Below are 22500 nucleotides of genomic sequence, written 5' to 3'. Positions count from 1 at the left end.
AGATACACACTCAATAAATACAGTACTGTATATCCACACTCAGTAAATACAGTACTGTAGATCCACACTCAGTAAATACAGTACTGTAGATCCACACTCAATAAATACAGTACTGTAGATCCACACTCAATAAATACAGTACTGTATATCCACACTCAGTAAATACAGTACTGTAGATCTACACTCAATAAATACAGTACTGTATATCCACGCTCAATAAATACAGTACTGTAGATCCACTCAATAAATACAGTACTGTAGATCCACACTCAGTAAATACAGTACTGTATATCCACACTCAGTAAATACAGTACTGTAGATACAATACAAAGAGTACAATAATTGAATCTCCAGATACTGTAGTCAGATCTGGTCATTTCTGGTCAGGTTGTCTGGGACACATACCTCTCCGGCTGTTCTGATAGGCTGTAATTTTACCGTTGGAGACGGCAGCCCCAGTGTTTACATATCTGAGGATCAACCTCGTGAGGTAGACATCCGCTTCACTCACGTGCACCGACAGTTTGACTGTGCTCTGAGGGACGAAGAAAAGGAAGAGGAGGAAGAGGAGGAGGATGAAGAGGAGAGGAGGAGGAGGAGGGGGAGGAGGAGGGGGAGGGGGAGGAGGAGGAGGGGGTGGAGGGGGAGGAGGAGCGGAGGAGGAGGAGGAGAGGAGGAGGTGGAGGGGGAGGAGGAGGGGGAGGAGAGGAGGAGGAGGAGGGGGAGTGGGAGGAGAGGAGGAGGAGGAAGAGGAGAGGAGGAGAGGAGGAGGAGGAGGGGGAGGAGGAGGAGGAGGGGAGGAGAGGAGGAGAGGAGGAGGAGGGGGGGAGGGGGAGGAGGAGGAGGAGGAGGAGGAGGAGGAGGAGAGGAGGAGGAGGAGAGGAGGATGGGGGAGGGGGAGGGGGGGAGGAGAGGAGGAGAAGGAGGAGGAGGGGGAGGAGAGGAGGAGGAGGAGAGGAGGAGGAGGGGGAGGAGAGGAGGAGGATGAGGGGGAGGAGGAAGAGGGGGAGGAGAGGAGGAGGATGAGGGGGAGGAGAATGAAGAGGAGGAGGAGGGGGAGGAGAGGAGAAGGATGAGGGGGAAGAGGAGGAGGAATAGGGGGAGGAGAGGAGGAAGATGAGGGGGAGGAGGAGGAGAGGAGGGGGAGGAGGATGAAGAGGAGGAGGAGGAGGGGGAGGAGGAAGAGGGGGAGGAGAGGAGGAGGAGGGGGAGGAGAGGAGGAGGACGAAGGTGAGTAGAGGTGGAGGAGGAAGAGAAAGAAGGGGTATAGCAAATGATAAGGTCTGAGTTAAAAACTCTGTGATAGGATAGGAGGTTAGAGGACTATGGGGGTTGGGAGGTTGAGGGGTCAGAGGTTAGGGTTTTCAGTTCCTCAGAAACCCTTGAACCGCAACAGGAAGTTCACCCACAGCCAGCTCTAAACCCTGCCTCTACATGCCAATACCAACCAATCACCAGCTGCCTCTGGGAGAGGCCACACCCACATCCAGCCTCTCTGACCATCCATGGGGAAAAGAGAGCGAGGGAAGTAGCGAAAGGAGAGCAGCATAACGTGAAGAGGGAAGAGGAGGAGATGCTGGGAGAGGAAGGGTTAAGCCTGCGTCCCATAGGGCCTTTTCCCTATCTAGTGCACTAAGGTTAGGATAGTACAGAGTCTTACACTTACAGTTACCACACATGAAGTTCTTCCCGTCTTCAAGGACGGACACCCTGCCCCTCATGTCCAGGCCACCACGATTCACGTAGCGCAAGACTATTTGAAACAGATCCGGAGAGCTGACCGAGACTTGTACCACCACCTTAGACTGGCACGTAGGGGTGGGGGGCAGGGAGGAGGAAAGGAGATGGAGAGGAGGGGAGAGGAGGGAGGGGGGAGAGGAGGGGAGAGGGTAGGGAGGGGATGGGAGGGGAGAGGGGGAGGAGGGGGTAGGGAGGGGATGGGATGGGAGGGGAGAGGGGAGGGGAAGAGAGGAGAGGAGGGGGTAGGGAGGGGATGGGATGGGAGGGGAGGGGAGAGGGGAGGGGAGGAGAGGAGAGGAGGGGGTAGGGAGGGAGGGGATGGGATGGGAGAGGAGAGGAAAGGAGGGGAGAGGGTAGGGAGGAGAGGGGAGGGCAAAACGAAGGTATAGAGAGGGAACAAAGCAGAGAAAGCCCCTCCTTAATACCACACCAGCACCACTGCAGCCAAAGCCAACCATAAAGCACCATAGAGATGAAAAGAGGCCACACATCCTATCTCTGCCATTGACGACTTCTGGGACAGCAACCATTGAGGGCTTTATTTTAAAGTATCTATTTGTTGTTGCGTTATTGTCACTGCTACCTGCAGTGCTGGGATGTATGTTATTATTCATTTAATTTACCCCTTTTTTCTCCCCAATTTCAATCTTGTCAGGCAAAGGTCGAGCCAAGGTCGAACCCTGGTCTGTAGTGACGCCTCAAGCACTCCGATGCAGTGCCTTAGACCGCTGTGATACAGCCTGGGCTCGAACCCTGGTCTGTAGTGACGCCTCAATTCCTGCAATGCAGTGCCTTAAAACCGCTGCGCCAATCAGGAGGCCCTGGGATGTTTTTCTAAGGAGTATAATTCATTGGCTGATCCCTCCTGCAGACCTGGATGGAATTGTGGGATCCCTACTTAACCCATAGGAAGTCCCACCCAGTTGACCACAAATGGTGAAGGCCTTCAAAGGCGCTGCCCATGTTTTTTTTATTTTACCTTTATTTAACTAGGCAAGTCAGTTAAGAACAAATTCTTATTTTCAATGACGGCCTAGGAACAGTGGGTTAACTGCCTTGTTCAGGGGCAGAACGACAGATTTGTACATTGTCAGCTCGGGGATTCAACCTTGCAACCTTTCGGTTACAAGTCCAATGCTCTAACCACTAGGCTACCCTCCGCCCAGCTGCCTCTAAATCAGGCTTTGTGATAAGTGTGCCCTCTATCCATCTCTATGCCTAGCACACACCTCTCCCACCCAGTCCATAAAATACACAGGCAGCACACAATGCAAACACGCTAGCTTCAGTCAGTAATCACTCAAGCATAAAGCAAGCTGTCTACTAAGCTACGAAAGCTATACAGGGACACTATAGATAAAACATGGACCTGTTGAACCTTAGACTTATTCAGGAGAATAAGTTATGGTTGCACATGCAAAAAGGGGTAGACACGTTTAACACACGTTGTAGTGAAGACATTTCATTAGTCATCAATATAACCGAGAACACAGAGGATGTTTACGGTGATGTCTCAGCGACTCCTTCCTGTACGAATTCAGTTACTACTACTGACAATAAAACGACACATCATTTGTAAACATAATAACAGCTTCTGGCCCAGTGTGAGATCTGAGCCAGTGGAAAAATGGCGGACAGAGCTATAGAGATATATGTACTATTACTATAGATGTGGTGTAGAGGACTCACCTGGATGGAGGACATCTGAGCGTACCCTCTCCAGCTGAACCCTTCAAACTCCAAGGGGTTATAGCCGAAGCGCACCGGCCGCCCGTCCAGCATGGTACCCTCCTCTATCTCAAACTTCAGGTGGTGCAGGTCTGGAAAGTAGTGGTCCGGACGAGGCCTAGGAAGGAGATGGAATGCTGGTTTTTAATCATTTGCGTTTAAAAATAAGATTTTCAGTTAAAAATAGAAAGCGTCCTGTTGGTTATTGTGTGTTTCTCGGGAGGTTTAAAAAAAGATATCTGAAAAAAAGTGATCAGGAAATGACGATGGACTCTTCTTCTTTTTTTCTATCTGTGATACAAACTAAATGTTTTTACACCCGTTATTCACTCACATGTTACACTTGGATCCCTCCACGTTGGGTCTGCAACGACACCTCCCGGTCCTCTCCCCACAGGACTGACCCGCTGATCCTCCAATATCACACTGACAACCTGCAACATACACACCAACACGTCTAGAGGACGTGACATACTGCAGTACAACCTGCAACGTACACACCAACACGTCTAGAGGACGTGACATACTGCAGTACAACCTGCAACGTACACACCAACACGTCTAGAGGACGTGACATACTGCAGTACAACCTGCAACGTACACACCAACACGTCTAGAGGACGTGACATACTGCAGTACAACCTGCAACGTACACACCAACACGTCTAGAGGACGTGACATACTGCAGTACAACCTGCAACGTGCACACCAACACGTCTAGAGGACGTGACATACTGCAGTACAACCTGCAACGTACACAACAACACGTCTAGAGGACGTGACATACTGCAGTACAACCTGCAACGTGCACACCAACACGTCTAGAGGACGTGACATACTGCAGTACAACCTGCAACGTACACAACAACACGTCTAGAGGACGTGACATACTGCAGTACAACCTGCAACGTACACACCAACACGTCTAGAGGACGTGACATACTGCAGTACAACCTGCAACGTACACACCAACACGTCTAGAGGACGTGATATACTGCAGTACAACCTTTATAGTTTATAGTTTATTAAAATAAATGAGGAGATTTAATTTATAGTAAAACAGACTGGTGTTATTGTAACAGAGGAGATTTGGAATTCCACTCTCGTGACGAGGTATCTCTGCTTGAGACATGTAAAGCCCAACTTTTGCCCTCGACCCATGAGGATATCCTCTTAATCTGATGGTTAAGATGTTGGGTTGGCAAGCGGGAAACCTGGGTTTGATTCCTGCTGGTTCCCTTAGGCCAGTGGTTCTCAACCAGCGGTACTTGGACTCCTGGGTTACTTGGACCCCTGGGTTACTTGGACCCCTGGGTTACTAGGACCCCAGGGTTACTTGGACCCCTGGGGTACTTGTACCCCTGGGTTACTTGGACCCCTGGGTTACTTGGACCCCTGGGTTACTTGGACCCCTGGGTTACTTGTACCCCTGGGTTACTAGGACCCCAGGGTTACTTGGACCCCTGGGGTACTTGTACCCCTGGGTTACTTGTACCCCTGGGTTACTTGGACCCCTGGGTTACTAGGACCCCAGGGTTACTTGTACCCCAGGGTTACTAGGACCCCAGGGTTACTTGTACCCCTGGGTTACTTGGACCCCTGGGTTACTTGGACCCCTGGGTTACTTGTACCCCAGGGTTACTTGGACCCCTGGGTTACTTGGACCACTGGGGTACTTGGACCCCTGGGTTACTTGGACCACTGGGGTACTTGGCCTATCCACAGGGGGTACTTGGACCGCTGGGGTACCTGGCCAATCCACAGGGGGTACTTGAGAAGACTAATGAGACCATAGGCCTACTGGTAGATTGTACAAGAGGGGGTAGTTCAGGGGTCCTCTGGACAGAGAAACATTCAGTTGGTGGGACAGTAGTCGAAGGGTTACCTTGACAGCCGAAGAAGCTGCCACTCTGCAGGTTGAAGTATCCGTCTTTACACACAGAGCAGGTGCCACTGCACACGTTGGGTTTACAGTAACATTGGCCGTTATTCTGTAGGAGCCAGAGAAGAAAAAAAACTAAAAACTTTTAATCGACCGTTGAATTGAAACAAGTAGTGGTCTAAATGAATTGTATTTCCATTCCAGTCTTTGACAGAACTCTACTGTAGCTAGCCAGTATTACCAGATATTTTATGTCAACAAAACAATTAAATCGTTGAGGAAAAAATAAATAATAATAAATCACCTGAGCACACTCTGCCACACCGGCCACAGTCCCTTCAACGTTGCATTCACAGTCTGGGAGAAGGAGGAACACACAGAAAATACAATGCATTTTTGTCATTCACTTCACCGTAGGGCTACTATAGGAAGTAGTATAATCTACTGCTACCCAAACTGAATTTCTCACATTTGAAACAGGTCAACCCAAAGTTTACTACATAAGTTATTCACAACAACAAGCACAACGTCTCCTTTTGATAAAACAGGTAGTGTAAAGATGTTTCCTTTTGATAAAACAGGAAGTGTACAGATGACTCCTTTTGATAAAACAGGAAGTGTACAGATGACTCCTTTTGATAAAACAGGAAGTGTACAGATGACTCCTTTTGATAAAACAGGAAGTGTACAGATGACTCCTTTTGATAAAACAGGAAGAGTACAGATGACTCCTTTTGATAAAACAGGAGGGGTAAAGAAGACTCCTTTTTGATAAAACAGGAAGTGTACAGATGTCTCCTTTTGATAAAACAGGAAGTGTACAGATGTCTCCTTTTGATGAAACAGGAAGTGTGAAGATGTCTCCTTTTGATAAAACAGGAAGTGTACAGATGTCTCCTTTTGATAAAACAGGAAGTGTAAAGATGTCTCTTACTGGAACATCTGTAGACGGTGTCAGGTGACAGGTTCCAGAACAGAGGTTTACACCTGTCACAGGCCACACCTTCCACATAAGGACGACACTCACAGGAGCCCTGTTTAAAAAGATGTGTAGAGATGACTAAACAATAAATATAGTACAGAATATATGTTGTATTTCGTTAAAACATATTTTATTAGAACCCGAACCGTAGATGTAAGCTACTTACAACAGTTGGCAGGACCTCGTTCTGCACAGAGCCGGCTGGGTTGCATGTGCTAGCTGTTCAGGGAAGGAAGTAACGCGTAGTTCCGTTTATTCAATCAAACCATATGATGGATGGGGTGTGTTTCATCTCTTCAACGTATGATCTCTCTGGGACAATAAAGTTGCAAACTTGAACTTGAAAGATTGAGATCAAGTTCAAGATCAAGATGGACTCTAGTCTTACCTTGGCAGAGAGGGAATCCATAGGTTCCAGAGCTGCAGGTGTCACACCTCTGTCCCACGACGTTGGGTAGACAGGTACACTGACCACTCACCTGGTCACAGCTAGTGAACCTGGATCCCTCAGCTGAGCACTGACAAGCTGAGGGAGGAGAGAGATATTAACACATTACTATATTAGATGTGGAGCGAGATAGCCAGCTAGCATTTAGCTACATTCAGAATATTATTATCATACTTTTTTTAAATTTAACTAGGCAAGTCAGTGAACAAATTCTTATTTACAATGACGGCCTACTGGGGAACAGTAGGGGGCAGAACGACAGATTTTTACCTTGTCAGCTCGGGGGATTCAATCTAGCAATCTTTCGGTTACTGGTCCAACGCTCTAACCACTAGGCTACCTGCTGGTTACTGGCCCAACGCTCTAACCACTAGGCTACCTGCTGGTTACTGGCCCAACGCTCTAACCACTAGGCTACCTGCTGGTTACTGGCCCAACGCTCTCACCACTAGGCTACCTGCTGGTTACTGGTCCAACGCTCTAACCACTAGGCTACCTGCTGGTTACTGGCCCAACGCTCTCACCACTAGGCTACCTGCTGGTTACTGGTCCAACGCTCTAACCACTAGGCTACCTGCTGGTTACTGGCCCAATGCTCTAACCACTAGGCTACCTGCTCTAACCACTAGGCTACCTGCCGCCTCAATCTCGTTTACAGAAAGGAACTACAGGTGTGTCATTCGGATAAAACGGTATAGTAAATATAGAACAACACATGACAAACACATAATGCAAAGGATCAATGTTCATCTGTTGGACAGAAACGGCCTCATTAACATATTTTTGAAATAAGTGTACTGAGTTTTACATATTGAATCAATCTGATCGAACCAATCAGGCTTTGAGATGTCGTCTGAACTCTTGACAACTTACGCGTGCAGCTGGGGAAGCCGTAGAAACCAGGAGCACACTGGTCACAGGCGGTGCCGCTGTAATTGGGTCTGCAGTGGCAGTGACCTGACACGCTGCAGCTAGAGTCCAGGGAGGTACGAGGATCACAGGTGCACACTGGGTAAACAGGAAGTTATAAACATCACCACCAAACGGTTTGGGTAGAGAGTTCGGCACCTCCACAAAACGTTCAATGTGAGGTGTGTTTTATTGTGGTGTGTGTAGTTTATGAGCGTGGTGTGTGTAGTTTTGGTGTGTAGTTGTGGTGTGTGTAGTTTTGGTGTGTGTAGTTGGGGTGTGTGTAGTTTTGGTGTGTGTAGTTTTGGTGTGTGTAGTTGGGGTGTGTGTAGTTGTGGTGTGTGTAGTTGGGGTGTGTGTAGTTGTGGTGTGTGTAGTTGGGGTGTGTGTAGTTGATGAGCGCGGTGTGTGTAGTTGGGGTGTGTGTAGTCGGGGTGTGTGTAGTTGATGAGCGCGGTGTGTGGTCCAGTCAGTGGTCAGTACCTTGGCAGTTGGGGTAGGAGTGGAAGCCTGATCGACACTGCTCACATCGCGGCCCCTGGAACTCTGGACGACACAGACACCGTCCAGACACATCACAGCCCTCTGGGAGAGTTCCCACGCTGCTACAGCCACACACTGATGGAGGAAGAGAGGGTCAGGGAGAGGGAGAGAGGGGAGGGAGAGAGGGGCAGGGAGAGAGGGGGAGAGGGAGAGAGGGGGAGAGGGGGAGGGAGAGAGGGAGGAGGGGGAGAGGGATAGAGGGGGAGGGAGAGAGGGGGAGAGGGAGAGGGAGGGGGAGGGAGGAGGGGAGAGGGGAGGGAGAGAGGGAGGAGGGGGAGAGGGAGAGAGGGGAGGGGAGGGAGAGGGAGAGAGGGGGAGAGGGAGGGAGGGAGGGAGGGAGGAGGGGGAGGGAGAGAGGGAGGAGGGGGAGAGGGAGAGAGGGGGAGGGAGGGAGGGGAGGGAGAGAGGGAGGAGGGGGAGAGGGAGAGAGGGGGAGGGAGGGAGGGGGAGAGAGGGGAGGGAGAGAGGGAGGAGGGGGAGAGGGAGAGAGGGGGAGGGAGGGGGAGGGAGGAGGAGGAGGGAGGAGGGGGAGAGGGAGAGAGAGAGAGAGAGAGAGAGAAAATGTAGAAATGTAGAAGTTTAGGACTTGCAATTTAACATTTCTAAAACATTAATTTCTATGTAAAAATAGTAGAAAGTTTAGAAAGTGTTATTATGGAGCTGTAACGTCTGTGGTCCTGGGTCAGTTGTCTGCAGAGAGACAGACATTATTATGGGTCCTGGGTCAGCCTTCAAACTGTGTTTTTTTGTAGCCAGTCTTTGGCAGACAGACACTGACTTTGGCACAGTGGTCACAATGTGTTGGCTGAGACTCACGTTGGCAGAGGGGGTAGCGAGTGTGTGTGTGTGTGTGTGTGTGTGTGTGTGTGTGTGTGTGTGTGTGTGTGTGTGTGTGTGTATACTCACGTTGGCAGAGGGGGTAGCGATGTGTGTGTGTGTGTGTGTGTGTGTGTGTGTGTGTGTGTGTGTGTGTGTGTGTGTGTGTGTGTACACTCACGTTGGCAGAGGGGATAGTTGAAGTAGCCTGGGGTACACCTGTCACATGAATAACCCTGAAAGCCTTGGCGACACAGGCACTGCCCCGTCAGAAGATCACACCTACCATCCTGGCATCCTGGACCAGAGCACTGACAGGCTGGGAGAGGACACACACACACACACACACACACACACACACACACACACACACACTGGGATTACACAAACATAGGGATTACACACAATGAACAAGTGTGTGTTTGTGAGTGCATATGGGAGTGGGGGGGAATCTGTGTGTGTGTGTGTGTGTGTGTGTGTGTGTGTGTGTGTGTGTGTGTGTGTGTGTGTGTGTGTGTGTGTGTGTGTGTGTGTGTGTGTGTGTGTGTGTGTGTGTGTGTGTGTGTGTGATAAACTGGATGTATTGTGGCTGTCTTTGTATCTTGTGCCTGTTAGTTTATGGAAGAAAGGAATTTGTTGGAGCGTATATTTGAGAAGAATCCTTTAGCAACTGTAAAACAACCCTAACTACCCAGAACAAACTGTAAAACTAGCCTAACTACCCAGAACAAACTGTAAAACAACCCTAACTACCCAGAACAAACTGTAAAACAACCGTAACTACCCAGAACAAACTGTAAAACAACCCTAACTACCCAGAACAAACTGTAAAACAACCGTAACTACCCAGAACAAACTGTAAAACAACCCTAACTACCCAGAACAAACTGTAAAACAACCGTAACTACCCAGAACAAACTGTAAAACAACCCTAACTACCCAGAACAAACTGTAAAACAACCCTAACTACCCAGAACAAACTGTAAAACAACCCTAACTACCCAGAACAAACTGTAAAACTAGCCTAACTACCCAGAACAAACTGTAAAACAACCCTAACTACCCAGAACAAACTGTAAAACAACCCTAACTACCCAGAACAAACTGTAAAACAACCCTAACACCAGAAATACCCAGAACAAACTGTAAAACAACCCTAACTACCCAGAACAAACTGTAAAACAACCCTAACTACCCAGAACAAACTGTAAAACAACCCTAACTACCCAGAACAAACTGTAAAACAACCGTAACTACCCAGAACAAACTGTAAACCAACCTAACTACCCAGAACAAACTGTAAACCAAGCCTAACTCAGTCAAGATGCTCTCGACGGTGTCACCGCCTGGTATAAAGGTCGTGGATGGCAGGAAGCTAGGCCCCAGTGAGGTACTGGACCGTACGCAGTCAGTCAAGATGCTCTCGACAGTGTCACCACCTGGTATAGAGGTCGTGGATGGCAGGAAGCTAGGCCCCAGTGAGGTACTGGACCGTACGCAGTCAGTCAAGATGCTCTCGGCGGTGTCACCACCTGGTATAGAGGTCGTGGATGGCAGGAAACTAGGCCCCAGTGAGGTACTGGACCGTACACAGTCAGTCAAGATGCTCTCGACGGTGTCACCACCTGGTATAGAGGTCGTGGATGGCAGGAAGCTAGGTCCCAGTGAGGTACTGGACCGTACGCAGTCAGTCAAGATGCTCTCGCCGGTGAAGCTGTCTGTCTGGTATGACTAGTAGACATATGACTTGACTTACTCTGGCAGTTGAGTCCGTAGTGCCCTGGTGCACAGCTGTCACAGTGGTCCCCAGTGAAACCGGGTTTACAGATACAGGTACGGGTGTGAAGGTCTGGACGGCAGGAGTTTCCCTCCGTACCCGCAGCACTGCACTCACAGTCTACACACACAGAGATAGTCAAGGTTAGACTTTGAACATTGAACTCAGTCGACACGCGCGAGCGCACAGACACACACACACACACACACACACACACACACACACACACACACACACACACACACACACACACACACACACACACACACACACACACACACACACACACACACACACACACAACAGATATAGAGATAAGAGACAAGAATTTATATCACATACTGTAGCCAGGTTAGACTTGACATTGTTTTGTTCTGCGGTAGGTAGCCTAGTGGTTTGAGCGTTGGACTAGAAACCAAAAGGTTGCTAGATCAAATCCCCCGAGCTGAGGAGGTAAAAATCTGTTGTTCTGCTCCTGAACAAGGCAGTTAACCCACTGTTCCTAGGCCATCATTGTAAATAAGAATTTGTTCTCAACTGACTTGCCTAGTTAAAAAAAGGTTAAATAAAAATAAATAAATAATAATCACATTCCATTAAAGGAAAGAATGCTGTGAGATTGTAATACACAGGGAATAATGGCAGCCTCACCTGTCTGTAGAATGTATTACTGTTTCAAATAAATGACAAATAAATAAAACATATTTAAAAGCCTTACTGATGATTTCTCCGGCAGGTTTAACCTCTCTGTTGGTGTTGTTGAGGTAGGTTGCTAGGTCTGACAGAAATACACATTAAACAAGTTATAGCAGTGAGAGAGAGAGAGAGTTCTTCTTCTCCATCCTGGGCTACTGGGAAGTTGTAGCATCGGTTTCCCGGACATAGATTAAACCTAGTCCTGAACTAAAAAGCTTTTTCAATAGACATTCTCTCATTGTGTATGATTTCTACTCCAAGACTACATTTTAGGCATTTAGCAGACACTCTTATCCAGAGCGACTTACAGTAGTGAATGCATACATTTCATACATTTTTTTATTTATTTATTTGTATTTTTTTCCTGTACTGGTCCCCCGTGGGAATTGAACCCACAACCCTGGCATTGCAAACACCATGCTCTACCAACTGAGCCACACGGGACCTGATCTGTGTCCGTGCAGGAAAACTGTCCTTACAGGCTATGTCCAGTTTATGCCCCTACAACACTGTACCCAAAAGACCCATATATGAGGACCATAAAAAATGATGCCAGTTGTAGATACTTACGGTAACTTCAGAGAGCTAAAAAAAAATTATGCTCGCAACTACAGTACTTACGGTAGCAGTCTGGGAAGTTAATGTATCCCTCAGCACAGGAGTCACAGTTCTCTCCGGTGTAGTTGGGCTTACAGTAACAACGACCTGTCAGATCCTCACAGGTACCATCTGTGAACTCTGTCTGGCACACACAGGCTGCAGAGAGGAGGAGGAGGAGGAGGAGGAGGAGAAGGAGAAGGAGAAGGATGGAGGAGGAGGAGGAGGAGAAGGAGGAAGAGGAGAAGGCAGAGGAGGAGGAGGAAAAAGATGGAGAAGGAGAAGGAGAAGGAGAAGGAGGAGGAGGAGAATGAGAAGGAGGAGGAGGAAGAGGAGGAGAAGGATAAGGAGGAGGAGGAGAATGAGGAAGACAATGACCTATATCATTCTGCTGTCATGTGACAAACATAACTATCAGGAAGATGTAACAATTTAGCTACAATGCCACAAGGGAAAAATAAAATATGATCTTTAAAATAGACCAATCAAGATGTATTTCTGTCTGAATATAAACTGTCACTCACGGGAGCAGGCCAATGGGGAGTCCAGAGGATGGTCAGGTGACCTGTAGTAGGTGAGGACACAGCGCTCACAGTTGACACCAGCAGTGTGATGCTGGGAGAGGGAAACAAGGAAGAATGAGTCACAGGAAACAAGGCAGAATGAGTCACAGGAAACAAGCCAGAATGAGTCACAGGAAACAAGGCAGAATGAGTCACAGGAAACAAGGCAGAATGAGTCACAGGAAACAAGGTAGAATGAGTCACAGGAAACAAGGCAGAATGAGTCACAGGAAACAAGGAAGAATGAGTCACAGGAAACAAGGCAGGATGAGTCACAGGAAACAAGGCAGAATGAGTCACAGGAAACAAGGAAGAATGAGTCACAGGAAACAAGGAAGAATGAGTCACAGGAAACAAGGAAGAATGAGTCACAGGAAACAAGGCAGAATGAGTCACAGGAAACAGGGTAGAATGAGTCAACAACACAGGATTACAATGAGTCAATGACATACAACACAGGAATACAATGAATCAATGACATACAACACATGACAAGACTCAGTACAGCAATGTAGGACACAGTGCAGGTGAAATGGAACTGGTGTAATGGAATAGGGAGGCTATAAAAATACAAGTTGATTGATTGATTAATGAATTAATATATTGATTGATTAAACAAATGTAATTTCACTTGTATACGCCACGTCTGTTAGCTTCTGTAATCATCTCCTACTATAAGGAGTAGGTGTTTATAAAGGACAGCGGTAATACCTGACATTCCATGCAGACTCCACCGCCCCTGTACTCTCCCTGGATGTTGACGCTAGCTCTCCTCTGGTCTACCTCGGGGTCGTAGTAACAGCCAAACGAGTGTTGGTTACAGTTACACGCTGAAAGAAATATGAACAGAAAAGAATCAAACATCTGTTAGTACACTAAATCGTACAAGATACATCAATAATTTATTAAAATTTGAGATTGATCAAGATCAATAAATAACTTATAAAATGAGAGATTGATCAAGAAAGAGTAGAGAGAGAGGAGAGAGAGACAGAGAAGAGAGAGAGAGGAGAGAGAGAAAGAAAGAGAGAGAGAGGAGCGAGAGAGAGAGAGAAAGAGGAGAGAGAGGACAGAGATCGAGAAGAGAGAGAGAGGAGAGAGAGAAAGAGGAGAGAGAGTGAAAGAGAAGAGAATAGAGAGAAAGAGGAGAGAGTGAGGAGAGAGAAAGAGAAGAGAGTGAAAGAGAAGAGAAGAGAGAGAGGAGAGAGAGAAAGAGGAGAGAGAGGACAGAGATCGAGAGGAGAGAGAGAAAGAGGAGAGAGAGTGAAAGAGAAGAGAATAGAGAGAAAGAGGAGAGAGAGAGGAGAGAGAGAAAGAGAAGAGAGAGTGAAAGAGACGAGAAGAGAGAGAGAGGAGAGAGAGAAAGAGGAGAGAGAGAAAGAGAACACTACAGTAAGCAAGGGAAGAACAATATCTAACTGATCAGAATGTACATAGACAGGAAAAATAAAGATCTATAGACATACTGTATCTCTGAAATATCTCTGGCAGACATTCTTTGTTCTAGACCTAAAGAGATATCTCTGGCAGACATTCTTTGTTCTAGACCTAAAGAAATATCTCTGGCAGACATCCTTTGTTCTAGACCTAAAGAAATATCTCTGGCAGACATCCTTTGTTCTAGACCTAAAGAAATATCTCTCAAATATCTATAGACGTGTTATGTGTTTTAAAGCCTGAGGTAGCCGTCTGGTCTGACAGGTGTTTAGCCCACACTATAGAAGATGAGAGACATAGTAGAACATATGGTGATAAACAAATAAATAATATAGAAGGTCTCGTCTCATCCCAACCAAAACTATCATTTTCACAGCAGCTAAAACTAATTAACGTCTTGTCAAAGCCTTTTCTCTTCAACACACTCTTCAAAGGAGAAGAGGAGGGACAAGCCTTTTAAAAATTACAGCTCAAGTTTCTCAGTATCTCCACAGTTTCTCAGTACCTCCACTGTTTCTCAGTAACTTCACAGTTTCTCAGTACCCCCACTGTTTCTCAGTACCTTCACAGTTTCTCAGTACCTCCACAGTTTCTCAGTACCTCCACTGTTTCTCAGTACCTTCACAGTTTCTCAGTACCTCCACTGTTTCTCAGTACCTTCACAGTTTCTCAGTACCTCCACAGTTTCTCAGTATCTCCACAGTTTCTCAGTACCTCCACTGTTTCTCAGTAACTTCACAGTTTCTCAGTACCTCCACTGTTTCTCAGTACCTTCACAGTTTCTCAGTACCTCCACAGTTTCTCAGTACCTCCACTGTTTCTCAGTACCTTCACAGTTTCTCAGTACCTCCACTGTTTCTCAGTACCTTCACAGTTTCTCAGTACCTCCACAGTTTCTCAGTATCTCCACAGTTTCTCAGTACCTCCACTGTTTCTCAGTACCTCCACAGTTTCTCAGTACCTCCACAGTTTCTCAGTACCTCCACTGTTTCTCAGTACCTCCACAGTTTCTCATTATCTCCACCGTTTCTCAGTACCTCCACAGTTTCTCAGTACCTCCACTGTTTCTCAGTACCTCCACAGTTTCTCAGTACCTCCACTGTTTCTCAGTACCTCCACAGTTTCTCAGTACCTCCACTGTTTCTCAGTACCTCCACTGTTTCTCAGTATCTCCACAGTTTCTCAGTACCTCCACAGTTTCTCAGTACCTCCACTGTTTCTCAGTACCTTCACAGTTTCTCAGTACCTCCACAGTTTCTCAGTACCTCCACAGTTTCTCAGTACCTCCACTGTTTCTCAGTACCTTCACAGTTTCTCAGTACCTCCACTGTTTCTCAGTACCTCCACTGTTTCTCAGTACCTCCACAGTTTCTCAGTACCTCCACTGTTTCTCAGTACCTCCACAGTTTCTCAGTACCTCCACAGTTTCTCAGTACCTCCACTGTTTCTCAGTACCTCCACTGTTTCTCAGTACCTCCACTGTTTTTCAGTACCTTCACAGTTTCTCAGTACCTCTACTGTTTCTCAGTACCTCCACAGTTTCTCAGTACCTCCACAGTTTCTCAGTACCTCCACTGTTTCTCAGTACCTCCACAGTTTCTCAGTACCTCCACCGTTTCTCAGTACCTCCACAGTTTCTCAGCACCTCCACTGTTTCTCAGTACCTCCACAGTTTCTCAGTACCTCCACTGTTTCTCAGTACCTCCACAGTTTCTCAGTACCTCCACTGTTTCTCAGTACCTCCACTGTTTCTCAGTATCTCCACAGTTTCTCAGTACCTCCACAGTTTCTCAGTACCTCCACTGTTTCTCAGTACCTTCACAGTTTCTCAGTACCTCCACTGTTTCTCAGTACCTCCACTGTTTCTCAGTACCTCCACAGTTTCTCAGTACCTCCACTGTTTCTCAGTACCTCCACAGTTTCTCAGTACCTCCACAGTTTCTCAGTACCTCCACTGTTTCTCAGTACCTCCACAGTTTCTCAGTACCTCCACTGTTTCTCAGTACCTCCACAGTTTCTCAGTACCTCCACAGAGAAACAAGACAGAGAAATGTTAAAGTTCTCAGCAGGGTTTGGGGTCAATTCCATTGCATTTCAATCAATCCAGGAAGTAATTAAATTGCCCTCATCAGTTGAATTGAAATGGAATTGACCTCAACCCTGGTTCTCTGGGCCTTCTGATGTTCTTGTCTCCATCCTAGTGGACTGAGGGGTTGACATAGAATGACCCCGATACTAAGATGAAGGAGAAACACAGATACACTCTGTGTCTACATCTTTCTGGATTTCCTCATTGCTGTTCTGCTAACAGTCAGAGCTGAAACTAAACCAGACCATATCAGACCATATAAACTGAATTGAACTAAACCAGACCATACCAGACCATATAAACTGGATTCAACTAAACCAGACCATATCAGACCATATAAACTGGATTGAACTAAACCAGACCATATAAACTGGATTCAACTAAACCAGACCATACCAGACCATATAAACTGGATTGAACTAAACCAGACCATATCAGACCATATAAACTGGATTGAACTAAACCAGACCATATCAGACCATATCAACTGGTTTGAACTAAACCAGACCATATAAACTGGATTGAACTAAACCAGACCATATCAACAGTGTGTTTTTTGGGGAGGAGAGAGACTATTTCAGGAAGCATTAGGATTAGATTAGATTAAGGGGAAAGAGAGAGAGACGGATATCAGACATCCCAACCTTCCAATAACCAAACACAGAAACACACACCACTGCTTGGCTTGGCAGCTCCATTTGATCCAATCCAGATCTTAGATAAAGCTATTTTTACTGAGTCTGAGAAAAGTTGAGGGCTGTCAGTTCTTATCAGCCTTCAGCAACAGAGAGGTGCCAATAGCTTTAGCCATACACCCTTATCCACAACACACACACAGAGAGAGAGAGAGAGAGAGAGAGAGAGAGAGAGAGAGACAGAGAGACAGAGAGAGAGAGAGAGAGAGAGAGAGAGAGAGAGAGAGAGAGAGAGAGAGAAGAAAGAAAGAAAGAAAGAGAGAGACTTATCCACACTGATGTCAGCTCAGATCTAATGGAACTCAGCTCAGATCTAGTGGGTCTCGGATCTAGTGGGACTCAGCTCAGATCTTGTGGGAGTCAGCTCAGATCTAGTGGGACTCAGCTCAGATCTTGTGGGACTCAGCTCAGATCTAGTGGGACTCAGATCTAGTGGGACTCATATCTAGTGGGACTCAGATCTAGTGGGACTCAGCTCAGATCTAGTGGGACTCAGATCTAGTGGGACTCAGCTCAGATCTAGTTGGACTCAGATCTAGTGGGACTCAGCTCAGATCTTGTGGGACTCAGCTCAGATCTAGTGGGACTCAGATCTAGTGGGACTCAGCTCAGATCTAGTGGGACTCAGCTCAGATCTAGTGGGACTCAGCTCAGATCTAGTGGGACTCAGCTCAGCTCTAGTTGGACTCAGCTCAGATCTAGTGGGACTCAGCTCAGATCTAATGGGACTCAGATCTAATGGGACTCAGAACTAATGGGACTCAGCTCAGATCTAGTGGGACTCAGCTTAGATCGAATGGGACTCAGATCTAGTGGGACTCAGATCTAGTGGGACTCAGCTCAGATCGAATGGGACTCAGATCGAATGGGACTCAGATCTAATGGGACTCAGATCTAATGGGACTCAGATCTAATGGGACTCAGCTCAGATCTAATGGGACTCAGATCAGATCTAATGGGACTCAGATCTAGTGGGACTCAGCTCAGATCTAGTGGGACTCTGACCAGATCTAGTGGGACTCAGCTCAGATCTAATAGGACTCAGATCTAGTGGGACTCAGATCTAGTGGGACTCAGCTCAGATCGAATGGGACTCAGATCGAATGGGACTCAGATCGAATGGGACTCAGATCTAATGGGACTCAGATCTAATGGGACTCAGATCTAATGGGACTCAGCTCAGATCTAATGGGACTCAGATCAGATCTAATGGGACTCAGCTCAGATCTGATAGGACTCAGATCTAATGGGACTCAGATCTAGTGGGACTCAGATCTAGTGGGACTCAGCTCAGATCTAATGGGACTCAGCTCAGATCTAATAGGACTCAGATCTAATGGGACTCAGATCTAGTGGGACTCAGCTCAGATCTAATGGGACTCAGCTCAGATCTAGTGGGACTCAGCTCAGATCTAGTGGGACTCAGCTCAGATCTAATGGGACTCAGCTCAGATCTGGTGGGACTCAGCTCAGATCTAATAGGACTCAGATCTAGTGGGACTCAGCTCAGATCTAGTGGGACTCAGCTCAAGTCTAGGGACTCAGATCTAGTGGGACATGCTGCTTTCATCAGACTGTGCATTGAAACAATACGATTGGCTGTTGTATATGACTTTTTCTGCCTCTTGTCATTCCCTGACAGAGGTATGATGTTTGCGATGGACAGGATAGGTGTGTGTCTGTATCCAAACACCAACAAAACAACCTCTGAGGCTGTTCTGCTTCCGTAACAATGACAGTGATAAACTAATGCCTAACAGGCACTACATTCCTTGGCTAATACCAGGGAAGGACTTCTGGAAACTGCCTCCAACTTTTTCAGAGGGGGGTTGGATGTTGATGAGTGGGTAGGGGTGGTGGGGTGAGGTGAGGTGAGGGAGGGAAACTCACGTTCACACTCGTTAGCCTGGTAAGTGGTCGCTGGTTTCCATGGAATCTGGTTGAATCCGGGGCAACACTGGTCACATGACGTTCCACAAGTGTTGTGTTGGCAGTCACACTGAAGCCTTTACAGAGAGGGAGGGAGAGAACAAAGGCACACACATGAATATCTATCAGATCAACGTCCAGGATATCAACAACCAGGAGATCAACGACCAGGAGATCATCAACCAGGAGATCAACGTCCAGGAGATCATCAACCAGGAGATCAACAACTAACAGATCAACAAACAGGAGATCATCAACCAGGAGATCATCAACCAGGATATCAACAAACAGGAGATCATCAACCAGGAGATCATCAACCAGGAGATCAACAACCAGGAGATCATCAAACAGGAGATCAATGACCAGGAGATCATCAACCAGGAGATCATCAAACAGGAGATCATCAAACAGGAGATCAATGACCAGGAGATCAACAACCAGGAGATCATCAACCAGGAGATCATCAAACAGGAGATCATCAAACAGGAGATCATCAAACTGGAGATCAATGACCAGGAGATCAACAACCAGGAGATCAACAACCAGGAGATCATTAAACATTAAACATTAAATACTAACATGAGGCTAACACTAACACTAGGCTAATGCTAACACTAGGCTAATACTAACACTAGGCTAATACTAACACTGGGCTAATGCTAACACTAGGCTAATACTAACACTAGGCTAATACTAACACGAGGCTAATGCTAACACTAGGCTAATACTAACACTAGCCTAATACTAACACTGGGCTAATACTAACACTGGGCTAATGCTAACACTAGGCTAATACTAACAATAGGCTAATACTAACATGAGGCTAATACTAACACTAGGCTAATACTAACACAAGGCTAATACTAACACTAAGCTAATACTAACACTAGGCTAATACTAACACTAGGCTAATACTAACACTGGGCTAATGCTAACACTAGGCTAATACTAACACTGGGCTAATGCTAACACTAGGCTAATACTAACAATAGGCTAATACTAACACTAGGCTAATACTAACACTAGGCTAATACTAACACGAGGCTAATACTAACACTAAGCTAATACTAACACTAGGCTAATACTAACACTAGGCTAATACTAACACTGGGCTAATACTAACACTGGGCTAATACTAACAATAGGCTAATACTAACACTAGGCTAATACTAACAATAGGCTAATACTAACACTAGGCTAATACTAACACTAGGCTGATACTAACACTAGGCTAATACTAACCCTAGGCTAATACTAACACTAGGCTAATGCTAACACTAAGCTAATACTAACACTTGGCTACTACTAACACTGGGCTAATGCTTGGGCTGAACCTTTAGCTCCAGTTAAAACTCCTCTTCCTCCTTCAACTTTCTTTTGTGCCATCAGAGAAAACTTAGCCCACCCGCTCAGTTATAAACCCAGAGAGAACGCAGATCTATCAGTGAAAGAGTTAATTCCTCTACAGTCCCAGAACTTCACCCTGCTTCACCCAGGCACATAATCCCATTTAACATGAACAACCTGCAGTTTACACAGTGTGGCCAAAACAGACCATTCATCTGGTCGTTCAAGAATAAAAGCATGTCGAAACATATACAGAGTTTTATCAAACATCACAGGCCCGCTGCTGGTGTAAAGATTTATAACCTTAAAATCTCTGAAGGATCGGCCCCCATTTATTCTCTCTCAATTTTCCCCTACGATGACGTACCCAAATCTAACTGCCTGTATCTCAAGCACTGAAGCAAGGGTATGCATATTCTTGGTACCATTTTAAAGGAAACACTTTGAAGTTTGTGGAAATGTGAAAGGAATGTAGTAGAATATAACACAATAGATCTGGTAAAAGAAAATACAAAGAAAAAACCAACGGTTCTTTTGTATTTCTTTTTTTGTACCATCATGTTTGAAATGCAAGAGAAAGGCCATAATGTATTATTCCAGCCCAGGTACAATTTAGACTTTGGCCACTAGATGGCATCAGTGTATGTGCAAAGTTTTAGACTGATCCAATGAACCATTATATATCTGTTCAAAATGTTGTATCAAGACTGCCCAAATGTGCCTAATTTGCTTATTAATAACTTTTCATGTTCAAAATTGTGCACTCTCCTCAAACAATAGCATGGTATTCTTTCACTGTAATAGCTACTGTAAATTGGACAGTGCAGTTAGATTAACAAGAATTGAAGCTTTCTGCCAATATCAGATATGTCTATGTCCTGGGAAATGTTCTTGTTACTTACAACCTCATGCTAATCACATTTACCTACGTTAGCTCAACCGTCCCGTGGAAGGGACACCGATCCCAAAGAAGTTTTAACTTTAATAAGGGTTGTAACCAAAGGTCAGGAGGTTCGCTGATACAATATTCTGAAGACTACTCTGATTACGATCGGCTTTGGAGTGGTCAGGACGCGTTTCGAAACGCCAAGGGGAAATAGAATGTTGATTTTCTAAGAGATTTTTTTTAGAAGCCTGTTAGATTCATTCCATCAGGTGGAATGCAGTGTGCCGTGTCCATCACAGATAAAATACCACAGCATTGTGTTTCCTGGTCCCTCTTTTCCTCCACACGAACAGCTTGAATAACACACATCGTTATATGACTTCATCCTCTGTGAGGACCTATACTTTAGGTGCTATCAGGCTGGTGTTGCTATTTCAGACGTCTAAGGAGTGATGTCATCAAAGGACAGCTGTGCGCTGCACTCCACAGCCTACAGTATCACCTGCCAAAGCTGTAATCATATATATATATATATATATATATATATATATATATATATATATATATATATATATATATTTATATATATATATATATATATATATATATAGTTACCAGATCTGGAGCCTACCATTAAACAGCTGTTCTATAGAACATAAAACACCGTATCTAGGATTAAGAATTCACCATTGTGAGTTTTTATACAGTAGGCCTACAGTTAGAATGCTCTGACTCCAGAAATGCGTGATGTGATGAGGTGACACCAGTCTTGAAAGACTAACCAAAGGGCAAAGCCTATCTAGTTATTGTAGATCTATGCTTTGCTTTATCCCTTTGTGAAACTATAGTCCTTGAGAGATCAGAACCAACCAAAGCTGTGTGTGTGTGTGTGTGTGTGTGTGTGTGTGTGTGTGTGTGTGTGTGTGTGTGTGTGTGTGTGTGTGTGTGTGTGTGTGTGTGTGTGTGTGTGTGCGCAGGCTTGTGTGTCTCAGAACAAAATGACATACCAAGCAAGCCCATTGTACAGATCCATAGTTACACCAAAGGGCTTTAAAATAACTGTTTAAAATAAGGACGTGTGTTTAAACCATAAGACGGATTTCTCATTTCAACACAGCAATTTTTCCATTAAGATAATGACTTTCTAATGAGTCACAAATGAAATCGTTCTTTCCTCTAAAGAGCAAACCCTAATGCAATATTTTCCCTGGCAAACCCCCACTAACAGAAAAATGTGTGGACTGCGGCTGACAGCAGAAGGGATTCTCTAGAGGGTGGACTGCGGCTGACAGCAGAAGGGATTCTCTAGAGGGTGGACTGTGGCTGACAGCAGAAGGGATTCTCTAGAGGGTGGACTGCGGCTGACAGCAGAAGGGATTCTCTAGAGGGTGGACTCTGGCTGACAGCAGAAGGGATTCTCAAGAGGGTGGACTGCG

General features: G+C 46.0%; 1 protein-coding gene across 2 annotated transcripts in view; it reads right to left on the bottom strand.

Annotated features, from left to right (window-relative positions):
• Positions 1-22500, bottom strand: part of lama5 (laminin, alpha 5) — a 240070-nt gene that overhangs the window by 107762 nt on the left and 109808 nt on the right. Inside the window, exons 7-23 of one of the 2 annotated variants that reach the window (XM_045692859.1) lie at positions 18793-18908; positions 13393-13511; positions 12643-12733; positions 12143-12277; positions 11544-11603; positions 10805-10945; positions 9230-9367; positions 8173-8307; positions 7654-7788; positions 6721-6858; positions 6499-6551; positions 6285-6384; positions 5655-5707; positions 5354-5459; positions 3803-3902; positions 3430-3586; positions 1667-1805 (exon numbers count right to left, since the gene is read on the bottom strand). In XM_045692859.1, coding sequence (XP_045548815.1) covers positions 1667-1805; positions 3430-3586; positions 3803-3902; positions 5354-5459; positions 5655-5707; positions 6285-6384; positions 6499-6551; positions 6721-6858; positions 7654-7788; positions 8173-8307; positions 9230-9367; positions 10805-10945; positions 11544-11603; positions 12143-12277; positions 12643-12733; positions 13393-13511; positions 18793-18908 — 1916 coding nt within the window. Of the gene's footprint in view, positions 1-405; positions 536-1666; positions 1806-3429; positions 3587-3802; positions 3903-5353; positions 5460-5654; positions 5708-6284; positions 6385-6498; positions 6552-6720; positions 6859-7653; positions 7789-8172; positions 8308-9229; positions 9368-10804; positions 10946-11543; positions 11604-12142; positions 12278-12642; positions 12734-13392; positions 13512-18792; positions 18909-22500 lie in introns of both variants that reach the window. The other variant, XM_045692860.1, reaches the window with a different exon arrangement.

The sequence above is a fragment of the Salmo salar genome, chromosome ssa13 (assembly GCF_905237065.1).
Source record: "Salmo salar chromosome ssa13, Ssal_v3.1, whole genome shotgun sequence".
Taxonomy (NCBI): Eukaryota; Metazoa; Chordata; class Actinopteri; order Salmoniformes; family Salmonidae; genus Salmo; species Salmo salar.
The sequence above is the reverse complement of the archived record's forward strand: the minus strand, read 5'-3'. Positions and strand labels throughout refer to the sequence as shown.